The sequence below is a fragment of the Heterodontus francisci genome, chromosome 3, assembly GCF_036365525.1.
Source record: "Heterodontus francisci isolate sHetFra1 chromosome 3, sHetFra1.hap1, whole genome shotgun sequence".
Lineage (NCBI taxonomy): Eukaryota > Metazoa > Chordata > Chondrichthyes > Heterodontiformes > Heterodontidae > Heterodontus > Heterodontus francisci.
Window position 1 is genome coordinate 100,761,571 of NC_090373.1, and position 23,552 is coordinate 100,785,122.

A 23,552-nucleotide genomic window follows, 5' to 3' on the forward strand; every position below is an offset into this window, starting at 1 on the left:
GAAGCAGAGAAAGAGTATCTGTGTTAATTGTACAATTGTACACCTTTTGATCACACAAAGATCTGACAACAGTATAACTGAAACCTACTCGTCTTAGCTGGTTTGTTGATGGCAGCATTTACTTTGGCAACATCATCTTTGAGCTTGCTGCAGTTGTCCTGCAGTCCAAGTAGATTCTGGTTCAAATCTTTAATTTCTGCCAGTACTGAATTTGCAGTGTCATTTGCCTGTTTAGCTTTATCTTTAGCTGCTTGTATCTTGGTGCTTGTATCTATTGTTTCAAAGAAATGTACACATTACTTAGTTGCAATTATTCACATTACATGACAGTATAAAATACATAGCTGTTGACTTGACTATCTCATTAACATTAAACAGAAAGGAGGTATTATAGGGTTGATTTCCTGAGTTTGCATTGCCAGCAGGGAGCCTTGCCCCCTGGAGACAGAGAACTGAAATTGGGAGTACATTGCCCATTGATTTTATGTACATTCAATAGGTTATAACATATAATCAAAGGAGAAGCTCTGTATAATTTCTGATAGCAGATGAGACTTACAAATGATGATAATAAAACGTGACCAATTATTATCCTAAAAAAGTCAAACTGTAGCAACATAAAAAGCCACATATCAGAAATACTTACCGTTGGGAATGGCATGGAGTTTTGCAAGGGTCTCATTTAAGGCTTTCAGCAAGTTTTTGTTTTTTGTTGTACCATCCTTTAGCCTATTTTGCAAGTTATTCAAGCTATCTCCTTTTTCTGAAATACAACAATCAAAATTTCAAGAGATGACATCTAAGTAAATGATACAGACTTCTCAAAGTGAATAAATTATTTGTTTGTACATTTCTAACTGCCTGTGTTGAAAACAGCAGTTTCTTTTATACCTTGAGTTATTCACGCTATGGTTTAGTGGGTGATGCACCACGTGACTTGGTGATATGCCATATGGACCAGGTAGGCCACAATGTGATGTGTGATCCACGCTGAGTTTGATTACCTCAACTGCGGTTGGCAATGGAGGTGATGCAATTGGCTTCACTGCCACTTAGCTAAGAAATTGAAAAATCAGAGTGTTCTCACTTCTAATCACCATTCACAAACTTATGCTGAAAAGTGTGCAATTCTAGACATTGAGTGAGGATGGGGTTGAGTAAGACAGAATTCAGCTGGACTGTGAATCCCAGCATAGTCAGTCTACCAACAAATACTGAACCAAATCTCAAATTAGGTATGGACACTTGAAAAAGGCATTACGGTGACTGCTGGCACCCATACCCCCCAATACATCAGTACATTTAGGAGGGTGTAGAAAAATAAGCACGTAACTCACTAGCAAGCAAAGTTGACAGAGATGACAAATTACTTATCCAATATTTCTATCTCCATTTTGTTTCCATTTCATTGTTTGTTTCAGTCTTACTCTTGTTTTTCTCTAGTTTTTGCTTTCGGCTGGCAGCTGTTCATCATTCTGCCATTCACACCTCCTCGAGACACAACTTCTGTTTCTTTACTGGTCCCATCACCACCCACTTTGCCTTTGTCATTTAATCCCTCCTGTCTTCTACCCTATCAAAGACCTTTATTTTTGTTCCTTTTCCATCCTCCCCCCTTTCATCTGCTTAAAACCTATTATATTTCTAATTTTTCCCAGTTCTGATGAACAGATTTCTGATCTGAAATTTTAACTCTGTTTCTCTCTCCACAGATGCCACCTGACCTGCTGAGTATTTCCAGTGTTTTCTGTTTTTATTTCAAATTACTTATCAGTTGAAAGGCATATTTACTAAAAAAAAAACGTATTCAAGATTATCGGCTAGATATATTAGATTTTATGATAATATACTCTTCATTAATTAATCAGTTTGCTTCTGCCTATAATTCATGCAGAAGGTTGTTGATCACATGGGGTAATGTTCAGTTCCAGAAATGGTAGTCAGCCTGTCATATCAGATGTTAAATTTTATCAGAATGCTATAGACATTCTACAAATTTAATCTAGGCATGGTCTATGCTTAAAAATAACACACATCTGACAAGAACAACCACTATAAGTAATTCTGTATTACAGACTGCTAGAAGAAATAATAAGTGGTGTCAATGAATCATTAACTTTCACTCAAACAGTTCTCTCAGTTATGAAGCCCACTCCTGTAAGTAAGCTCCCATTCCCTACAAAGCACAGTGTGCACTTATATGCTCAATATATGGTAATATAGCAAAACTAGGGATTAAATAGAAACCCTTGCCACTACAACTACCTCACTGGATAAGGACAAGCATAGAAAAGTTGCAGAACCACAGACAATAGCCACAAAGGCTCTTCAAACAGATTGGTAGTAAAAGAAAAACAACATAAAAAGCTTCAGTAATGGCCTCACAATGCTGCAATCTCAGTCCTAGTCTCTTTAAATCATCTCAATATGGAGCACAGCTGACAATGAATGACCAGTTTATCTGGGTGGTTAAATAAAACATAATTAAACGGTTGGGAATTATAGGAAATCAAGCATATGGTATTATCACATCATTGTATATTAACTTGCATGCATTCACGTATAGACTGGGAGGTGTACTCTGCACCAGGCCATAATAATATCACGTCTTGTGCGTGAAGGAATACAGTACATAACAAAATGTGCACTTCCCAGACTGAGGTATTTCTTTGAACAAACGGGATTTTAACCCCAGAAGTACTGCAACAAAAAGTCACAACAAAACAATATATTATGATCGGGAAATTGCAACAGGGCCAAACAGGGCACAGATCTTGCATTACAGATCTCCGCCCAATTTTCTGATTGGGAATTCTTGTTTTGTGCTCTAAGAAACAGCTATTCCTGGTCAAAAATCTACTCTAGTACATAGCCAGTTCCAGGGATTTCTTGGGGTGTCTGTAGTGCCCATCTATTAGGTGTCAGCTACAAATCCAATTTTTACCTGACAGAAAATTTCTTTCAAATATATGGACCATTCACAGAACTAAAATATCAGGAAGTTCTTCTAGCAATATCATCCACACAGCTTGGTAGTTAACTGCTATCAATATATAATGCCAGCCAGTTTGTCTTGTGCGTGAAGGAATACAGTACATAACAAAATGTGCACTTCCCAGACTGAGGGATTTCTTTGAACAAATGGGATTTTAACCCCACAAGTACTGCAACAAAAAGTCACAACAAAATAATATGAATATTACATTTTGTAACTGCAACTTTAAACAATCTTGTGATGTTATATTTTGATTAGCTACTGAGCCATAGCTTTTGGGACTATTAAGCTACACAATTAAATTTTAACTATATATGCCTCTTTACGAGTACAGATCTATCCTTAGCTTACCTTTTACATCTGCCCCCAATCGTTTGGCCTCATTCAACTGTCTAAAGCTTCTCTGCAGTGAGGTCTTGGCAGTTTCCTTCAAAGATCCATCTGGACCAGATGCCTGATTAAAGAAACATAAAGCAGGACAACTACCATTATTTAAACAGTACAATATTCACAAGATTATGATCAAATTGAAACCATTGTCTAGCAATGTCTCAGGGTGATTTTGTCAGAGCAAACTTCTGAGCCTCAGGAAAAAAAACTATTTTCAACTACTTGTAAGCATACCTTGGGCAACTCAAGCAACAGGTCTATCATGACTGTGCATAACCAAAATCAATCTGTTCCTATGTGTGCTTACAGCTCCATTTTCCCTCTCTTTCTCTAACAAATCTCTTGTTCTCTTCCCTCTATCACTATGTGTATTAGTGGTTTATTTTCTCCATGCTTGTGTATATCTGTGGTTCTCTATCACTGCATCTATCTGTTTTCTTCTCTCTCCTCCGTCTACACACCACTCACTGTCTGAATTTCTGACTCTCCCTGTGTATTTGAATTTTCAGTCTCTAACTGTGTCTGATCTGTCCATTTGATCATCTTTCTGGCGAAACCTTTCTCTCCAGACACAACTTTAATTCTGTCTGAACTCTCGATTATTTTTCTGTTGCTCTCTCTCCGAACTTCTTTTTCCTAGGTTGTCTGGGTTGCTCGTCTCTTTGTTTGGTAGAACACCTTTGGTTTTGTGCACAATTCCATTCAGAAGTAGATTCAGGTGAGCTGCATAGGAAAGGAACGATGTTAACAGCAGGAGCAGAAGAACTGGAGCTTAAGGTCACAATTCTGACTGTAAATGATTATGGGGACTAATGATATTGTCCAATACAATTTATCAGTATGGAAATTCATCCACATCTTATAATCATATATAATCCAAAATGATGAATAGCATTAAATGTCCAATAAGAATGGGAATTTCCGAGCTGGATTTTATGCAGGCTGGGGGGTGTGGGGGGGTGGGGGATGGGGGGAGGTGGGGAGGGGTTCTGACGCCAAGCTAAAAAGGCAAGGGCATCCCTGCCTCGACTGCTCTGGGGGACACCCAGCTGCATTTCATGGTGCTCAGGCAGTTAACTGCCCGGTGCTGGGGTTCCCGTCAATTTAAGGACGGGGTTCCTGCCTCCAAGAGCTGCTGGGCAATCAGAGGGCTGGCAGCTTAGCAGCACCACTGGAAGCAATGGCCACTGCTGTACTGCAGTAGGCCCGGGACCAGGAGCAGCCAGGTAAGTGGAGGTGGGCTCACAGTGGCCCGTCAGGCAAAGTGTTAGGACAGAGCAGTTATTGAGGGCGGGGTTGTTGGCACAGGAGCAGCCTTTGCCACCAGGGGCCTTCTGTGGGCCACAGATTGCCTAGGCTGGAGGGTTCCCCACCCCTCAGGACCAGGTCTTCAGCCAACTCAATTTACCAATCAAACAAAATCTCTCCTATAATAAAAGCAAGAAATGCTGGAACCACAAAGGTCTGGAAGCATCTGTGGAAAGAGAAGCAGAGTTACCGTTTTGGGTCAGTGACCCTTCTTCGGAACTGGCAAATATTAGAAATGGAAAAGGCTTAAGCAAGTAAAGCAGGGGTGGGGCAAGGGATAACAAAGGAGAAGGTGTAGACAGGACAAGGTCACAGAATAGCTGACCAGAAGGTCGTGGAGCAAAGGCAAACAATATGTTAATGATGTGTTGAAAGACAAAGCATTAGTACAGATAGGGTGTTAACGGACTGAAAATTGAACAGCTGCAAATACAAACATGAAAAAAACAGTGGGTAAGCAAACTGAACAAACTAAGATGAAATAAAATAAAATAAACACAAAAAAATTTTTTTAAAAAGGAAAAAGAAAAAAAAACTAAACATAAAAGTAAAATGGGGGAGCCTGTCATGCTCTGAAATTATTGAACTCAATGTTCAGACCAGCAGGCTGTAGTGTGCCTAATCAGTAAATGAGATGCTGTTCTTCGAGTTTGCGCTGATGTTCACTGGAACACTGCAGCATTCCCAGGACACAGATGTGAGCATGAAAGCAGGGGCGAGTGTTGAAATGGCAAGCGACCGGAAGCTCGGGGTCCTGCTTGCGGACTGAGCTGAGGTGCTCCGCAAAGCGGTCACCCAGTCTCCATTTGGTCTCCCCAATGTAGAGGGGACCACATTGTGAGCAGCGAATACAGTATACTGCATTGAAAGAAGTACAAGTAAATCGCTGCTTCACCTGAAAGGAGTTTTTGGGGCCTGGGGTAGTGAGGAGAGAGGAGGTAAATGGGCAGGTATTACACCTCCTGCGATTGCAGGGGAAGGTGCCATGGGAAGGGGACAAGGTGGTGGGGGTAATAGAGGAGTGGACCAGGGTGTCACAGAGGGAACGATCCCTTCGGAATGCTGACAGGGGAAGGGAGGGGAAGATGCGTTTGGTAGTGGCATCACGCTGGAGGTGGCGGAAATCGCAGAGGGTGATCCTTTGGATATGGAGGCTGATGGGGTGGAAAGTGAGGACAAGGGGAACCCTGTCGCAGTTCTGGGAGGGGGGGGAAGGGGTGAGGGTAGAGGTGTGGGAAATGGGCTGGACACGGTTGAGGGCCCTGTCAACCACAGTGGTGGGGAATCCTCGGTTGAGGAAAAAGGAAGACATATCAGAAGACATATCATGGAAAACACTGAGTTCAATAATTTCAGAGCATGACGGGCCCCGCATTTTACTTTTATTTTTAGTTTTTTTTCTTTTTCCTTTTAAAAATTTTTTTTGTGTTTATTTTATTTTATTTCATCTTAGTTTGTTCAGTTTGCTTACCCGCTGTTTTTTTTCATGTTTGTACTTGCGGCTGTTCAATTTTCAGTCTGTTAACACCCTATCTGTACTAATGCTTTGTCTTTGAACACATCATTAACATATTGTTTGCCTTTGCTCCACGACCTTCTGGTCAGCTATTCTGTGACCTTGTCCTATCTACACCTTCTCCTTTGTTATCTCTTACCCCAACCCCGCTTTACTTGCTTAAAGCCTTTCACATTTCTAATATTTGCCAGTTCTGAAGAAGGGTCACTGACCTGAAACGTTAACTCTGCTTCTCTCTCCTCATTTATGAACGTGCTTCCAGTGGTATTTATAACTACTGAGTTAGTACATTCCAATGAAATTGTGTGCTACTTTACCACATTATTTAGTTACATCAGTTACCTCAGATTTGTTGCTTCAATTGATTTACCCACTGCTGCACTAGAAAAGGAAAACTCTGCAGGGCTTTGGGATGATTTGTGGGCTTTTTTAAAGAGCCCTCATAGGTATGATGGGTGAATGATGTCTTTCTGTCCTGTATGATTCTGTGATCTATCAGTTGCTTTCCTGTTAATTATTCTCCCAGTGGCTGCTACTCATTGCTATCCCACCATCCATTCTCTCTTTAATTGAACAAGCTGCTTTTTGTCCCTTTGCCTTTGATTGAAACCAACTGCTTCTGGTCGCTATTCTATTCTCTACTGCAGCCCAGGCTGTCTCATGTTGCTGGGTGCTGCTTACTTGTTATTCCATTGGTTTAACATAGTAACAGGAGTGGGCTATTCAGTCCCTTGAATCTGCTCCACCATTAAATTAGATTATGACTGATCTATACTTCAACTGTTAAAACTTTGCAGTCCTTGAGACTTGTGGGTTCCATTTCTGTGGGCTAATATATTTAATTTGTATTTGATTATTTGCATGAAGCAGTGGAGTAACGAAGAAATGAGTGACTGTAAAGTGGTACATATTGGTACAATACAGTAATAACCAGAATTCATACAACACTCCTTCAGAGTCATGAGACCCCCTTCATCCTTACCAGTCTCACAGCTTGATTGGCTGTAACCTTGGCTTCTTTTGCTACTTTTTCAGCTTCGTCAATTTTATCTTTGATATTTGTATAAGCTTTGAAGGCTGCAGTTGCATTAAAGGACAGATTCTTGGCTTCAGCAAGGATGCTGTTTCGTTGGAAAAATAAATTTGTAAACAACAGTAACCAAAAACAAATAACATTGAGCATTTTTATACTTGCAAGAATTTTAACAAAATGTGTATGTTTTGTCTTCTGTAAGGGAGTTCTTTCCTCCAATGAATTAATTGTATCTGATTTGATTTGTTTTTTGGTCTTTGTAAGGAAAGACTACATCGAAGATGATGAGGTAGTTGGTCTGCTCCCAAGCCACCATCTGTACCACTCCTCAACAGCTACCACTGAGTACCTTTTCTAGTAGAGACAGCTCTGTAATAAGATGACAAGTCTGCTCAGCGATCATAAAGAGTTCAGCAAATTGGGAGCAACAATAAATAGCCCTGTAACTCCATGTACTGTACACCAATGTCAAATGCAGAAAATACTGGAAATACACAACAGGTCTATCCGAAAAGAAGAAAGTTATTGATAACATTTTGGGCTAAGACTGCTAGCAGCACTTGTCTTAAATTTGAGTATAATCTGGGCAGAACTTTCCACCATTTAACCAATGATTAGAAAGTAATGTATAATGCCTATCTGCATTTCTGTTCTGTGCTATCAGTATGTAAAGCTCCCATGATACCCAAAGTTAGAAGGTGATACCTATTATACTGTGACGGAAACCACACCTGCCAAAATTAGACATATTCATTTTGTCAAATGGAACGTTATTTTTGAACTGTTAATGGACTTGAAATAACTTGTTTAAAAAGACCACAAGAGTGGCTGAAAACACGGCTGCATATTTGCATTCTAAAAGACAGTTGCATGAAGAAGACAATGGGAGTATTTCCTGATTCAATTTTCCAGATGGATTTTTGTCAATAGTGACGATCAAGAGACATTGAGAGTCATTGAGCCAGCATCCCACCAACCCCCCTCCCCCACTGAGAGCATCTGGTGAGCTTGAAGGAATCCACAAATCTCACAGGTGTGGCTGCTCTAAACAAGGAACTAGTCACATGACTAACCTGCTGGCCAACCTGGAGTTAATTGAATTGTGCTCACACAACAGTTTTGGTAGAGACTGCAAGTGAATTACAAGAGAGCACCTCTCTCTGTGTCTCTCACCCTCTCTCACGCAAAGTTCCAGGGATCCATGGAAGTAACTTAAGCCTCAATACAGAAGACCAGCAAAATGAGTTTGAAAGTGTGGACTGGGCCCCAACGAGAACTGTAAAACTTAACTCCAATCAAAGACTTTACATCCAATCCAAAACTAGTAACTGAACTCGAGCTATTACTTCAGACCTTCCCCCCTTTAATTCTTTCTCCTCCTCTGTCTCTATTTGCATGTGTGTTTATCGTGTATGCATGCTAACGTGGTCGTGTCGTGTATTTTTAGCAGTTTTAACTGAATTCGAGTATTAAGGTTAAGAAAGTTACACCTTTCTTGTTTAAATCTGAGAAAGCCTGTCTGGTTGATTTCTTTTGCAATTACAATTAGAGAACAGTGAGCAAGGACTCACTGAGGGGAAGCTAAAAACATTGTGTTTTAAAAATTAAACCCTGTTACGGCCAAACCAGGAAAAGGCTGAAAGGGTAGCCCCAGACCCCTTCCTCACCTGGTCGTAACAATATATTTCCAGCATTTTCTGTTTTATTTGAATATCTATTAATATGTTTAAAGCAGTCTCATTATTCTTTGCAATTAACCTTTACATTTTATTGTGTTCTTTTCCTTGAATTCTTACGATGGTGAGAACTTGATGAACTTATATGGTTTCTTGGAAATACAATCTGATTTTTCTTTCTCTCAGGAATTTCAAACTGATAGGTTCTTTCCAAACTCATTTCATTAAGAGACTTTTGTTCCGCCCACTCTTGCCTCTTGTGCATCTCCTCCCTCTCAGTCCACCAGTGAAATTTCATTCCTAAACCTCTCCGTCCCTCTGTTAGTCACCTCTCCCAGTATCAGTTGCTGTTGTTAACTTACCCATCCAGGATTCCAGATGAGTCATTAAGTACTGCAGCATGATATTCTGCACTGCGGACCAGTTCTGGAAGTTTCTCATCATGAATGCCAGCTGCTAGTTCATCCATTTTTTCTTTTAGCTCTGTAGTTAATGGCTCCAGATGTTTTTGCTCTTCTAGTTCCTGTAAAGCAAAAGAGAAATGTGCTTAAAACAATAAACAATACAACAAAACAATTAAACAATAGCATAATGAGTTGTCACTTTTACTCACTGTTTTCTTATGTGCAGGAAAACCAGACATATTTCACCATGAAAATTAAGTCAAAATCTACAGTAACAGCTGCAACATGAGTAAAATACTTGAAGCTTTACAGAATCGGTGGCAAAGTGATTATTTTACTGGACTAGCAATCCAGAGGCCTGGACTAATGATTCAGCAATTTGGTTTGAATTTTACCAGCCCTTCGATGCTGTGGGTCGCGGCGGGGGAGTGGGGGGGGGCTCGTAAAATACTGCAGGGTGAGGCCCGCCTCGACCCCCAACATTGAGAAGGGCCCACTGCATATTATCGGCGGGGGTAATATGGGGGGGACCTCGGTGCAGCCCCACTGCTTGGTGGCAGGGCCTTTTGCTAAATATTTAAATTAACAATAATAAGATGTAAACTAACTCACCAGCAGGTGGCAACCGTCCCATGCCTATTTTACGGCCGCCGAAAGCAGCTCGTGCGCCTTCAGAACTCCATACGGAGTGCCAAGGCGAGAACCTGCTGGGAGGGGGGCAAGAATAACATTTTCAGGGTGGGCGGGGTGGGGGAGCGGGGAAATCAATTTTTATTGGCTGTGGGGATGGTGGGAAGGGTTTGAAGTGCAAATGTGAGAAGATTGGGGGGGAAAGTTTGGGTTGGGCATAAAATAAGTTCTGTTAATATCGGGCAATGCAAAGACCATTGGTGGGGGGGAGGGTTGGGGAAGGGTCTCCATCACATAAGCATTTATTCAATGAAAATTAATACTAATACACCTTTAAAAATTTAAATCTTTGCTGAGGGCTGCTCAATGGCGTCAGATGCCAAGGACATGGCAGTCAACCCCTCTATGCCATTGGGGATGGCCGCTCCGCCCCCTCTATTTAAATCAGCCCCCGCGCATAATATTGCAGGGGCTGTGTGGCGGCACTTCCATGTCAGAAGGCCGCCGCTCTCACAGCGCACCACGGCGGCGCGCTGATAAAATTCAGCCACATGAGTTCAAATCTGACCACAGCAGTTGGGATATTTAAATTCAGTTCATTAAATGAAACTGGAATAAAAAATCTAGTATCAGTAATGGTGACTGTGTAACTGCTGGATTGTCATAAAATTCCATCTGGTTCAGTAATGGCCTTTAGACAAGGAAATCTTCTGTCCTAATACTGTTAAGGCTTATATGTAACTCCAGTTCCATAGTAAGGTGGTATTGACCCATAACTTTCCTCTGGAATAGCCTCACAAGCCAATCAGTTCTCAAGAAGGCGACTCACCACCACCTTCTCAAGGGCAATTATGAATGGCTGTTGTGGGGAAGACACCGTCGTCCACCTCCTTCTGGAATGTGTCTTTGCAAAGCAGGTGTGGAAAGAAATGCAGTGGTTTTTGTGGAGGTTCATCCCAAGCAGCTCTGTAACACAGGACTCCGTGCTCTACAGGCTGTTCCCAGGGACGCACACCGAGATAAACATCAACTGCTGCTAGAGGACCATCAACTCGGTGAAAGACGCTCTTTGGTCTGCCCAAAATTTGCTGGTCTTCCAGCGCAGAGTTGTCCACTGCAGACTGGCACACTCCAAGGTCCAGGACTACGTGCTGAGGGACGCACTAAAGCTTGGGGCAGCCATCGCAAAGGCTCAATGGGGAAAGGCCACTAAGGTCCTCCCGCCATAGCATACTGAGGGGCTGGCACCCATGTAAAGCCCCTCGGGCTGTATGCACCAAAATATGTTTTTGCTGTGCAATACAAATGTTCATTGCATGTAAAATAAAATGGCAAGAGTTGTGAGGCAACTCACGTTCTGCATCAAAGGAACCTGATCTCTATTGCACTTTCTGAAATGTCAAATTTGAACTGCTTTGTAATATATTTTTCACTGATTTTTATGAATAAAGTATATTTTTGGAAAATAAAAAAGGCAATTATGAATGAGCAATGAATGCTGGCCTTGCTTGCAATGTACACATCCTGCGAATAAATAAAATAAGGCATACAGGAGGCATGTGCATACATTACTGCTTTAGAAGGTCTGTTCTGTCAGCTTCCCTAAAGCTGCATGAGAAGAGTCAAAGTAAACCTTTTGTATCTCTGGTATCTACTTATAAATCACTTTTATGCAGAGTCTAACCATACACTAAATACCCTTCTTGTTTCTCACGTGGAAATACAATTCCTTGGGAGAGAACTTTATGCATGGAGTCATAGAGTTGTACAGCATAGAAACAGGCCCTTCGGCCCACTGCGTCCATACCGACCATAATGCCTATCTATATTAATCCCACCCGCCTGCATTAATTCCATATCCCTCTATGCCTTGCTCATTCAAGTACCTGTCCAGATGCCGCTTATATGTCGCTACTGTTCCTGCCTCCACCACCTCCTCAGACAGCTCATTCCAGATACCCACCATTCTTTGTGTGCCCTTTGATCACCTTTAAACCTCCTCCCTCTCACCTTAAATCTATGCCCTCTAGTTTTAGTCACCCCTACCATGGGAAACAGACTCTGGCTATCTACCTTATCCATGCCTCTCATAATTTTATATACCTCTATCACTGCAGTTCCCCTACAGTGACTTTGGAGATGGGGAAAGCATATAATCAGGCAGGAGGTGGCCTGGGGGGACCCCGCCACCTTCCTACCTTCACACAAATTAAGTCCGGGGTTGGAAGGCCCATGGATGGCCTTCCCATCCTGCCGCCAATTGAGGCCCTTAAGTGGGCAACTAATGCCTAATTAAAGGCCTCATCCCGCCACTGCTGGTATTAGCCCAGTGGCAGGCAAGCCTGTCGCCACACAGGGAGCATGCCCTTTGTGTAGGGTGACCCATGATGTGACATGAATGAAGTCATATACAAACAAATTGGTTCATGTCAATGCAGGGTTATGAGCCATAATTGTCAGTGGGTAAAATCATCTCCTATCGTACTGAAAATTAAGTAATATATCTTATATCTAACTGAATAATGGTAAGAAATATCTGGATATTCTCTCCCACCTTGCTTATATTATGCACACAGAATAACCATGCACTGCCATTATGCAGCTCATTTGCATTTATTATTAATTCATCATATTTTTTGTTTTACTTACATCTAATCCCAAAGAGACTTCTTCCAAAATCCGTTTGGCTTCAGCTACAAGATAATGACCTTCCTTAAGTACGTCTTCTGTGTCCTTTTTACCACCTTCAACTGCCTGTTTTCTTTTCTGAATTCAAATAATAAAAAAGGAAGGTTTCAACTCTTACTATATGAGCAAATACTTCCATTTTTAAAAATAAATTTTAGTACACTAAGTCCTATTACCTGTTATATGTGGAACCGGTAACTACTGCAGTTGGAAAACAGCACTAGAATCACAAAAATGCAGCAGTGCCATTCTCCAAACTCTCCAGAGTCTCAGAACAACACAAATAAATGATGTGAGTAATCGGAGAGATTGACTAGAATTGTCAGAATTTATCTAACTTTTAACCTCCCACAGGTATAAGAAAGAACATACTTCTAAAATTATTTGCCTGCATTCTCAGTTTTGAAAAGGAGACCAAATTGTTTAACTGTTCCACAGCACTGTGCTAGATAGCTCAGAGTAGATGCTTAAGTTCTTGCAAAGCCCAAAATAGGACCATATTCTTCCTGGATACATGTGGATGCAAAGCCAGTACCTAGATGTTGCTCATCATTTATCTGCAAAGATCATGTGCCCATTCCTGAACTACCAAGGCATCCTTCCTATTATCTGACCAGACTTTCAGAAACATAATGTTTTTTCCACAAAACTGAGAAATACTGATTGCCATGATGCAGGATATTAATGACAGGACAACAGAAATTACATCATATATGCACCGCACCATTTTTTTTTTAAAGAGCCAATGCATTCAAAACAAAGTGATCTAAAGTAGCCCAAACTCTGGTTCTTACAAATAGATCCAAAACATGGATTCTCCTTGAAGGAATGAGATTCCAGTGGAACTGGACTTCTGGCCACCCCTTCATATTCACCTCCGTGCTGAACCATTTCCCAGGTTCAGAACTCATTACATATGCATGGCAAACTCCTGGAGGGATTCCCACAAATCAAGCATGAGCCCACCAGTGGCCAGCAAGGAAACGTTGGTGGTCTGAACTGGAGACAACTGTGGAACTGTCATTAAGTAAAAGGATTGACACCTCCAGGAAAGAAGGGGAGATCATTGCAGAGGAAAAAAATAGAAGTCCAAATGAATCAATACATAGCAACATAGTCACAACGGAAACTAAATTTATTTACTGCCTTTAATGTAGAAACTATCCAAAGATGCTTTACAGTGGGGGGAGAAAAATAGATAAAGATATGGATACCAAGCTATGGAGAGTTACAATAAATGACTAAACCTTGGTTAAAATGATGGGATTAGAGATGATTATTAAAGGGTGAGAGAAAGTTGCACACATGGAGGGGTTTAGGAAGGGAGTAGGACCGAGCTGGTTGAAATAATAGTTTACCTCCAATGCAGTCATGTTTTTTTGATTAACAGCAGACAGACGATTAGTCTCTTTGATTTTTTCTTGTGCTTCTTTCAACAGCTCTTGGGCTTCATCAAATTTGTCTTTGTAATCAGCTATTTTGTTCATGACCTCATCTTTCAGCCCTTGAGTGGTCTCATGGGGATTGCCAAACATCTTTTTCACCTTCTTCAACAGTGTACTGGCAGCACTGAAGTCCAAAACCATTAAGATTAAATACAATGAAAACATTTGTACTTTTTGATACAAACATATGGATTGATTTTCCTGATCCTTGCCTCAAGGAATACACATTTTCCCCAGCTGCAAAGGCTATTTTGCTGGATCTCTGCCTATTTTACATTGCTCCAGAGTTTCCAGGGCTTCACAATGGAGGTGGGAGGTAGATCTCTGACTTCAATGTATGCAGGCCCAGATTGAAATGTAAATGAGATGGGAAGAGGTCTTCCCGCCCTCCCACCACATTTTTCCTGCCGCAATTCTTCCTGGATATCCAAACACAGCCACCCAGTGAAACATGGCCTGTCCCTGGATTCTAACCATAGCGTCCGAGGTTGTCTTGTGGCCAGGTAAAAGACAGGAAGGTAAGTGGCATTTTCGATGTTCTCCAGCCATGACTCTCACAACACCCATTCTCAGGATGCTTTCAGGGAATGAGAGCTTTCTGGTTGCTGATCTATCTACCAGCAGCCAAACGGCCCCAATCCTTACCCTTCTGTCAATGTACACCACGTCAGGAAGTGCAGGGTAGTACCAGGGTTAGTCCCAGACCATGGGAATATATTGGCACTGCTGGGCTTGGATAGAAACAGCGCACATTGGGTATGCTGCTTTTATACAACACTGGGGTGGAAAATTAGCTGGTCGGATTGTATCTCAGTACCAACCACATCTTTGCAGTTCCCAGAAATTTCCCATTATAGAGCAATTATCAACTTCACAAACCAGAAGACCATTTGGCTGACCTTAATTTATACAACCAAATGGACTGGGCAATCCCCCAACTACTGCATCTAATAATTTCATAAACGATTCCAAGGTTTTTAATTCCACTATTCTATGTAGAAGTTCATTCTAAGTGTTGACTGTCAGGTGAAGAATTATTGATAACAGTCTTAAATTTACTTTTTACTAGATTGAATGTGTGTCCCTTGCCCAGTCTTAAAATTAATGTAAAGTAATACTGCAAATTTACTTCTCCCATTTTTTATCTAACCTCCACACCTGTAGAAGATTACCAATTGATTGCCTGCCTTCCTTGGCTGAAAAGTTCAAGTTTTTCCAGACATTCTGTGAAACTCTATCCTCTGACACTGGAGGGAGATTTTAACTTTCATGTGGCTGAGCGGTGGAGTCCCTTGCCTGTGCCAGGAGCAAAGAGGCCAGGGCCATATTGAGGATGAGACCGCATTTAAATAAAACTGGCAAGCTGCACGTATCTAAGGAGTGATGCAGGCAACCCAGCCAGCAGCAGAGTAATTCAGTGGTGGAGTGGGAGGGGGGGGGGGGTGCGGGTGGGGAAAGAGGCATACACAGTCCCAGAGGGGAAGCCCAGGGTGTCAGCACTCCTACTCCTCCTGACATCACAGAAATAACTTAAAACTTAACTTCTCGATACCGTTTCAGCTGTAATGCATGTAAAACTGGTCAGAGTGAGTCCATTGCATGTTCCACTCAGTTCTGTCCTAAAATGGCAATCAGGATCCTATGCACAACTTCTTCTTTCTTTCTTTTGGGCCTCCTTATCTCGAGAGACAATGGATACGCGCCTGGAGGTGGTCAGTGGTTTGTGAAGCAGCGCCTGGAGTGGCTATAAAGGCCAATTCTGAAGTGACAGGCTCTTCCACAGGTGCTGCAGAACCTATGCACAACTTAGGACTAGTAAAAAGGCAAGCTGAAGCACCAAGCTGTAGGATCTTTAAAAATGGCAGCAGTCAGAGTGCCAGCATTAACAGTGCAGTAAACCTACAGATCCCATTTTGAGGCCATTAATGTGTAGTTCACCCTGATTTGGCCAAGTTAAAATCAGGCCCTAGGAACCAGTCTTGTAATGCTTTTCTATGAACTGCTTCAAGTGTTTGAATTACTTTCTTTGTTTCTCCAAACCAAAAACTGAACACTGTACCTAAGTGCTGTCTAACCAGATCTCCTTCAATTCCAATAACCTCCCATCTACACATTTAACTATTTTGCATTGAGTTTCTGAATCTACATCATTAATGTAAATTAGAAATAGTTGTAGTCCCAACAGTGAGCTGTGGGGCAATACACCCAAAGCTCTCTTTACTGTGACATAACTCCTCTGACAAGCACACATTGATTTTTATCCTTCAGCCAATTTCTTATTAATTCCCAAGATTCACCCTGAATTCTTCACAACTTTGAGGTTAAATCATAGAATTCCATGTGAAACTTTGTCAAATACTTTTTGACAGTTCAGATACAACAGATCACAGGGTTTCCCACTGTTTATTGTCACTCACTCAAAAAGTCTAGGAGATTTGACAGACTGCAAATCCTTGCCTTAAAGGCATGATGATTGCTTTTTATGAGATTATTCTTGTATAAACTTCAAATTTTCTCTTGATAACTAATTCCATTATTTTACAATGAAATGAAGTTGAAATAATGGGTTTGTAGTTGCCTGCATCTGCTTTGTCACCCTTTTTGGAACATTTATCCATTTCCAATCTATTGGTAATTCACATATTCCTCCCGAGTGTCCCTCTGGGATAAATACCATCTATTCTTGAGGATTTATTTTCAACCATTTAAGCCTGTCTTGGACTTCCATCTTATTAATATATCAAAAACTTAAATTTCACCTCAGTTAACACTGTTTTAGGTAGCATGTTGCTCATGTCTTCTACTTTGAATACTTGAAGGAATCATTCAGAATATTAATTATTTTGTGCTTGTCCTCAGTTACAAGCCCATTTGCTTATTTTATGGTTTACTGTTCTTCCGGACTGCCCTCTTTCTGTTGTTATACTCTGCCTCAGCTGCTTTGAATTTTTCAAGGTCCCTGAGGGCCCTCTGTTCATTTGTTTGATGTGTTTTTGCCTGTGCTTGCATTCACCCCAATGAGTCCCTTCCTCTTTTCCCTCCAAAATTTTTAATTTGCTATCATCATTTTACTTAAATGGATGAACCAGTAGATGTGGTGTATTTGGATTTCCAAAAGGCATTCGATAAGATTACTACACAAGGTGTAGCTCATGATGTTGGGGTAAAATATTAGCATGGATTGAGGATTGGCTAACTAACAGGAAACAGAGTGTCGGGATAAATGGGGCATTTTCAGGTTGGAAAACTGTAACTAGTGGAGTGCTACAGGGATCAGTGCTGGGGCCTCAATTATTTGTGATCTATATTAATGACTTGGACAAAGGAACCAAATGTATTGCAGCCAAATTTGCAGATGATGCAAAGATAGGTAAGAAAGCAAGTTGTGAAGAAGACAAAGAGTGTCTGCAAAGAGATATAGGTGAAATGAGTGAGCAAAAATTTGGCAGATGGAGTATAATGTAGGAAAATGTGACATTGTCCACTTTGGCGGGAAGAATAGAAAAGCAGAATATCATTTACATGGAGCGACTGCAGAATGCTGCAGTACAGAGGGATCTGGGTGTGCTTGTACATAAATCACAAAAAATTAGCAAGCAGGTGCAGTAAATAATTAGGAAGGCAAATGGAATGTTGGAATTTATTGCAAGGTGGATGGAGTATAAAAGTAGGGAAGCCTTGCTGCAACTGGATAGGGCATTTGTGAGACTGCACCTAGAGTACTGCATACAGTTTTGGTTTCCTTACTTAAGGAGGGATATACTTGCATTGGAAGCAATTCAGAGAAGGTTCACTTGGCTGATTTCTGGGATGAATGGGTTGTGCTTTGAGAAAAGGTTGAGGAGGTTGGGTTTTTACTCATCGGAGTTTATAGAATGAGAAATTATCTTATTGAAGCATATAAGATTCTGAGGGGCCTTGACAGGGTAGATGCTGAGAGGATGTTTCTCCTCATAGGGGAATCTAGAACTAGGGGGCACAGTTTCAAAATAAGCAGTCTCCCTTTTAAGAAGGAGATGAGGAGGAATTTCTTCTTTCAGAGGGCCGTTAATGTTTGAAATTCTGTTCCCCAGAGAACAGTGGAGGCTGGGTCATTGAATATATTCAAGGCTAAGTTAGACAGATTTTTGTTGACAAAGGGAATCAAGGATTATGGAGGGGGGGGGGAGCAGGCAGGATCGTGGAGTTAAGGCCACAATCAAAGCCACCATGATCGTATTGAATGGTTAAGCAGGCTTCAGGGGCTGAATGGCTTATTCCTGCTCCTATTGCTTACGTTCTTATTTTCAATCGCAGCTGGTGCACTGTTACTGCAGTACGCAGTACCTATAGGATGCACTGCAGTGACTGACCACATTTTCTTTGACAACAGCTCCTAGTCCTGTGATCTCTACCCTGAGCTCACCTCCAAATCACACATCTTCCTGACTTGGACATTGATACAAAATCTTGCAATTCCCTAGCTAGCATCATCATAGAAGTACTGTCACTGTAAGGGCTGCATTAGATCACAAAGAAACTGCCTGCTCATGGCATCTCAGGTCGGACAATTCAGCAACTCCATCCAGGATCACCCATATCTCATGAACAGATTCAGTTCCCATTTCTTTGCTGCTCATATAGCTCCTTTTCTTTGAATGTTGATAGTCATACCTCGCACAAAGGAAGATTGTTGCAGCAGTTCAAGAAGGCAGCTCAACACCATCTTCTCAAGGGTTATAAGGGATAAACAGGAAAGTGGACGCATGATCTTATTGAATGGCAGAGCAGGCTCGAGGGGCCAAATGGCCTATTCCTACTCCTATTTCTTATAGTCTTCTGCAATAAATGCTCATTGCACTGCTGGTTAAAATCTTAATCTACAATTCATGCTTTTAATTTTTATTGAACTAAGTACTAAGCTTTGAACTGAGATTATAGTATGTAAAGAATACAAAGACTCAAACTACGTACTCCAGTTCATCTTCAGCCATTTCCTCATGTTTATCAAATGATCGCTCACGCATCTCTGCCATCATCTTTTCAACATCCTTTTGCATGTGCTGTAGACTTTTCTCTGTAACCCCATCTCTGATTCTAAGGGTTTCATTTATTTTTTTAGTTTTTTCTTTTAAATCTGGAAAAATTAATCAAAAGGAACCAATTAGAAAATATAAAATTCCAATACACTGCAAGACATAAATTTATACACTTCATTATAATGTCTCTCAGTAACGTGTCAAAGTGTTCCACATAAGTAAATTACTTTGGAAAGCAGTAATCATTATACCAGTATACACAGGTACCATTTGGCACACGTCACAAAAAAAAAGCATGAATAATCAGTTTATTTGCTTTTGACATCGGCTGAAAGGGAAATATAGAACTCCCTGCTCTTCTTGACTCATGCCATGGAATCTTTATCATTTGCCTGTACCACCAGAATAAAAAACTGGGCCTTGGTTTAACAGCTCATCAGAAAGGCAGCCCCTCCAACAATGAAACACTCCCTCAGTATCTGCAGTACTAGGTTGCCCTTGATTGTTTGTTTGAACCCACAATCTTCTAACTAAAATGAGTTATCAACTGAACCAAGTTGACACAACAAGAATAATTTCACAAAATTGCAATCACAGCCTTGCATGCCAAGAGCACATACCAGAAATCTGCATGCATACTCCCATGATGATTTGTTGATCAATTTTATTGGATAGAAAATCTTGGGGCACACATGTCAAAATTCCTGATTTCACCTCCAGTGAGCCAATATTCCCACAGGGAGCATAATTTTGTACATTTGGCCTTAATATTTTTGTTTATGACTAATTCTAAACACGGTGGTGCCAAGTTCAAACTTACTGATTACAATCTGATTTGATAATAAAAGCACTGAAGTGAATATTTAATGATTTTACTTTTTAATCCGAGGGCTGTGTGAAACTCGAACCTGCAGCTTTAATAATGCAAAATTTCAACAATCCTCATGTAGAAATGCTGTCGGAGACTTTATAGAATTCTCACAATTAAAATTGGAATGAATTGCTTATTCCTAATTGTTAGCTGCCTGTCTTACAATGCAACCACATAATTGTGTCACTTGCTGTACAAAATGCAGTGATATCAGTTGGAAAAGTGCCACCTCTGTGGATACCTGTACCTACACTTGTCATTCCTCTATATAGATACTTCAGACTTAGGTCAGGATCTTGCACATTAGTTCTGGCTAGTGGAAAAGAGGTATAAATAGAATCCTATCTCACACAACCTCTACTTTCTCGAAAATGAGCATGGCGAGGTAGATGTGGGGCAGAAAGTGAAATGCACAATGGTCAATAGGCATGAAAAAAAAAACTGGTGGTGATGGTCATAAATGTAAAAAAAAACTTACCAATCAATCAACTTTACATAAATAAATAGGTTTGTTTTTGTGAACAACAGCTTGGAGTGTCAATAAGGCTTGGAAGACGCCAATAAATATGTCAGTGTCATGGTCTGAAATTTTTGGCCATGTGAATGCCCAACATGACATGTGAACCTATAACACCATCAAAAGTCAATAGTCACAGAAAGTGATGTCCAGAGCATGACCATGAAAAAAGCATCCTGATGAGATTTATATAAATGAGTTGACATCTACCTTGAGAAGCCAATGTGATATATCTGATGGATTTTTCTAACTCCATTGCTCGATTGTGAGTCTTCGCGGTGTCCTTATCAGTTTGCTCACCATCTGCTGAAACTTTTGTTGCCTAATTTTAACATAAAAATAGTTTAGTTAAAAAAATGATTTGGCTAACTAAGAACAGTTTGAATTAATATGATTTTTACATTAATTTATAAACATACTTGTGGCTAAATTTAGAACGTATTCAGAATTTTATATCAATTAGAAGCAAAGGTGTTTAGTTCACTTTTTTTATTCATTCATGGGATGTAGGTGTCGCTGGCTAGGCCAGCATTTATTGTCCATCCCTAATTGCCCTTGAGTAGGTGGTGGTGAACTGCCTTCTTTTAAACTCTTGAGAATATTACAACAGTAATATTTTAGTCTATTTACAGTACATTTAATCCTTGTTCGTATTTATTAAAGGATTTTGGAATCTATCATAAAAAGTTCATGAATGCAGCAAAGAAACATTTATTTCACAAAGGTTTTATCATAAAAGGTAAAAATATTATGTAAACTAGCTCTATATCCTAGTTACAGTGCATTGTATGTGCTGAAATGAGATATTACCAAAGAAATATTTTAACTATTCATTTTTTTATTCTTTCATGGGATGTGGGCGTTGCTGGCAAGGCCAGCATGTGTTTCCTATCCCTAATTGCCCTTGACAATTGAGTGGCGTGCTCGGCCATTTCAGAGGATAGTTAAGAGTCAACCAATTGCCGTGGGTCTGGAGTCACATGTAAGCCAAACCAGGTAAGGATGGCAGATTTCCTTCTCTAAAGGACAACAATCAATAATAGGTTCATGGCACCATTCAAGAGACTAGCATTCAATTCAGGATTTTTATTAATTAATTGAATTGATTAATTAATTGAATTTAAATTTCACCAGCTGCCACAGTGGGATTTGAACCTTTGTCCCCAGGACATTAGCCTGGGTCTTGAAATTACTAGTTCATTCCCACCACACCACCATTGTCCCTTGATGTTAAGTCCGCACACTACTGTATTTGTCCTTTACCCTGTTCAGCAACTCATCCATCTCTGTGATTAAGGTGTCCAGGTTACTATCAGCCAGCTGTAGAAGTCTCTCTGGCGCTCTCTGAGGTGACATTAGGTACTGCAGATATATGAACAAGTTCATAATTAGAGGAAACATTTACAGTAAGCACATATAGCACTGAAACAATATAACTTATGTGTCTGCAGCTTTATTCATTTGAAACACAATGGGTGGAATCTTATAAGTGTTGCGGTGTTCCCGACAGTGGTACCGGACATTGTTGTAACATCTACTTCTGCCGCAAATCTCATTTCCCACATGATTTTGCATGTAAATTAGCCATGCGGCAACAGGCACAGGGGACATGTGGGATCATGCGGCGGGAGCGGCCTTTCATTGGTGAAACCCGCTGTCACTGCCCCAAGCACCATGATCGCCATAGATATAAAACATTCTGTGCTTGCAGCGTCAAGGAGCAGCAGCCTTCCTTTCATGTAAGTATCTTAATTCTAAATTAAATTGAAGCTTTTACCCAAATCAAAATGTTTTTGCCTTCCTTATTTTGTGAAAGTTACCACGAACCTCATATCATTTATTTTCCCTAGAGCCGAAGTGAATGACATGGCAACCAGCAGGCAGTGTCCCGCCCCACAGTTCAGTGATGCCTCCCTGCAGGTTCTCCTCCAGGCCATGAGGGAAAGGTGGGAGGTCTTCTTTCCTGCAGATGGAGTGTGAAGACCTTCCCGCCTCACCAAGGCGGCATGGATGGAGGTAGCGGAAGAGGTCTCGAATCATGGGGTCACTCGTAGAACATGGTGCAGTGCCGCAAGCACATCAATGACTTGCTCAGACCAGCAGGGTAAATGGTCCTGGCAAAGCTGCTGCATGATTTTCTTCCATGGCTCCGTGTCTTTAAGGGAAAGGGGATGCAAGGAATGCAGTCGAATGTGTGAGCAGACTTGGTGCCATTCACTAAATGATGTTGCACCAAGATGAAGATTGTCATTGTTTATGTGACTGGATGTGTCGTGCGAAAAATGAGTGATGTTGATATATGTATGCAATGGTTGTGATGCATCATTTGCCATGACATTAAACCTGCACTGTCTGCTGCAGGATAAATGAAGCCACAACCAGTGTGAGCATGCTAGAACAGGAGGAAGGGTCTCTGACATAAGGCTGCTGACCACAGCAGAGGAGTAGTCAGAGAACGTGAGACAGGAGGGAGGCAGGGTGACTGGAGAGGGCGAGGCAGGAGCCACAAGGCCTAAGGATGAGGTGTCATCTCTGCTCTTGCAGCCATATGTGGAAACTGACGGAAATGATGTGAACTCATGTGAATCACATGCTTAAAATGTGTCTGTTTGTGTCTCCCGTGCAGGTGCCCGCACTCAAGTCGCAGAACGCAGCGTGGTCCAAGAATCCTCCTCTGGGGAGGAAGAAGAAGCCAATGTCCCTGAGGGTGCAACATTAGCTGCTTCTTCCTCCACCAGTGCAGATACATCCACATGGTCCGCAGAGGGGTTTAATATTAGAATCTGGGTATCAAGCTGGTGTGCACAACACAGATACATTCCAGCAGCTGAGGGAGCATGTGCCACCTGGGACCCCTGACAATCAGAGGACTGCTGGGGACCAGGCCCCTGCTCAGCCCCACGCTCATAATAATCTTGTTTGTTGCTGGAGTCTGCTGGATGTGCAGCAAAGCCATGTGGAAAATATGCCGGAAATGCCTGAGCCAAGCGTGATTTTGCACATGCCATGGAGGAGTCCATGCAAGCCATGACATCTGCCATGTTCCAGGCATTTGAGCGCA

At 41.2% G+C, this 23,552-nt stretch overlaps 1 protein-coding gene across 2 annotated transcripts in view; it reads right to left on the reverse strand.

Annotated features, from left to right (window-relative positions):
- The window catches only part of lama2 (laminin, alpha 2), a 527,518-nt gene that overhangs the window by 93,553 nt on the left and 410,413 nt on the right, over positions 1–23,552 (reverse strand). For both annotated transcript variants that reach the window (XM_068025161.1, XM_068025160.1), the window contains exons 34-43: positions 21,755–21,853; positions 20,702–20,813; positions 19,039–19,201; positions 13,999–14,209; positions 12,602–12,718; positions 9,281–9,441; positions 7,192–7,330; positions 3,347–3,449; positions 647–763; positions 89–271 (exon numbers count right to left, since the gene is read on the reverse strand). In XM_068025161.1, coding sequence (XP_067881262.1) covers positions 89–271; positions 647–763; positions 3,347–3,449; positions 7,192–7,330; positions 9,281–9,441; positions 12,602–12,718; positions 13,999–14,209; positions 19,039–19,201; positions 20,702–20,813; positions 21,755–21,853 — 1,405 coding nt within the window. The remainder of the gene's footprint in view (positions 1–88; positions 272–646; positions 764–3,346; positions 3,450–7,191; positions 7,331–9,280; positions 9,442–12,601; positions 12,719–13,998; positions 14,210–19,038; positions 19,202–20,701; positions 20,814–21,754; positions 21,854–23,552) is intronic.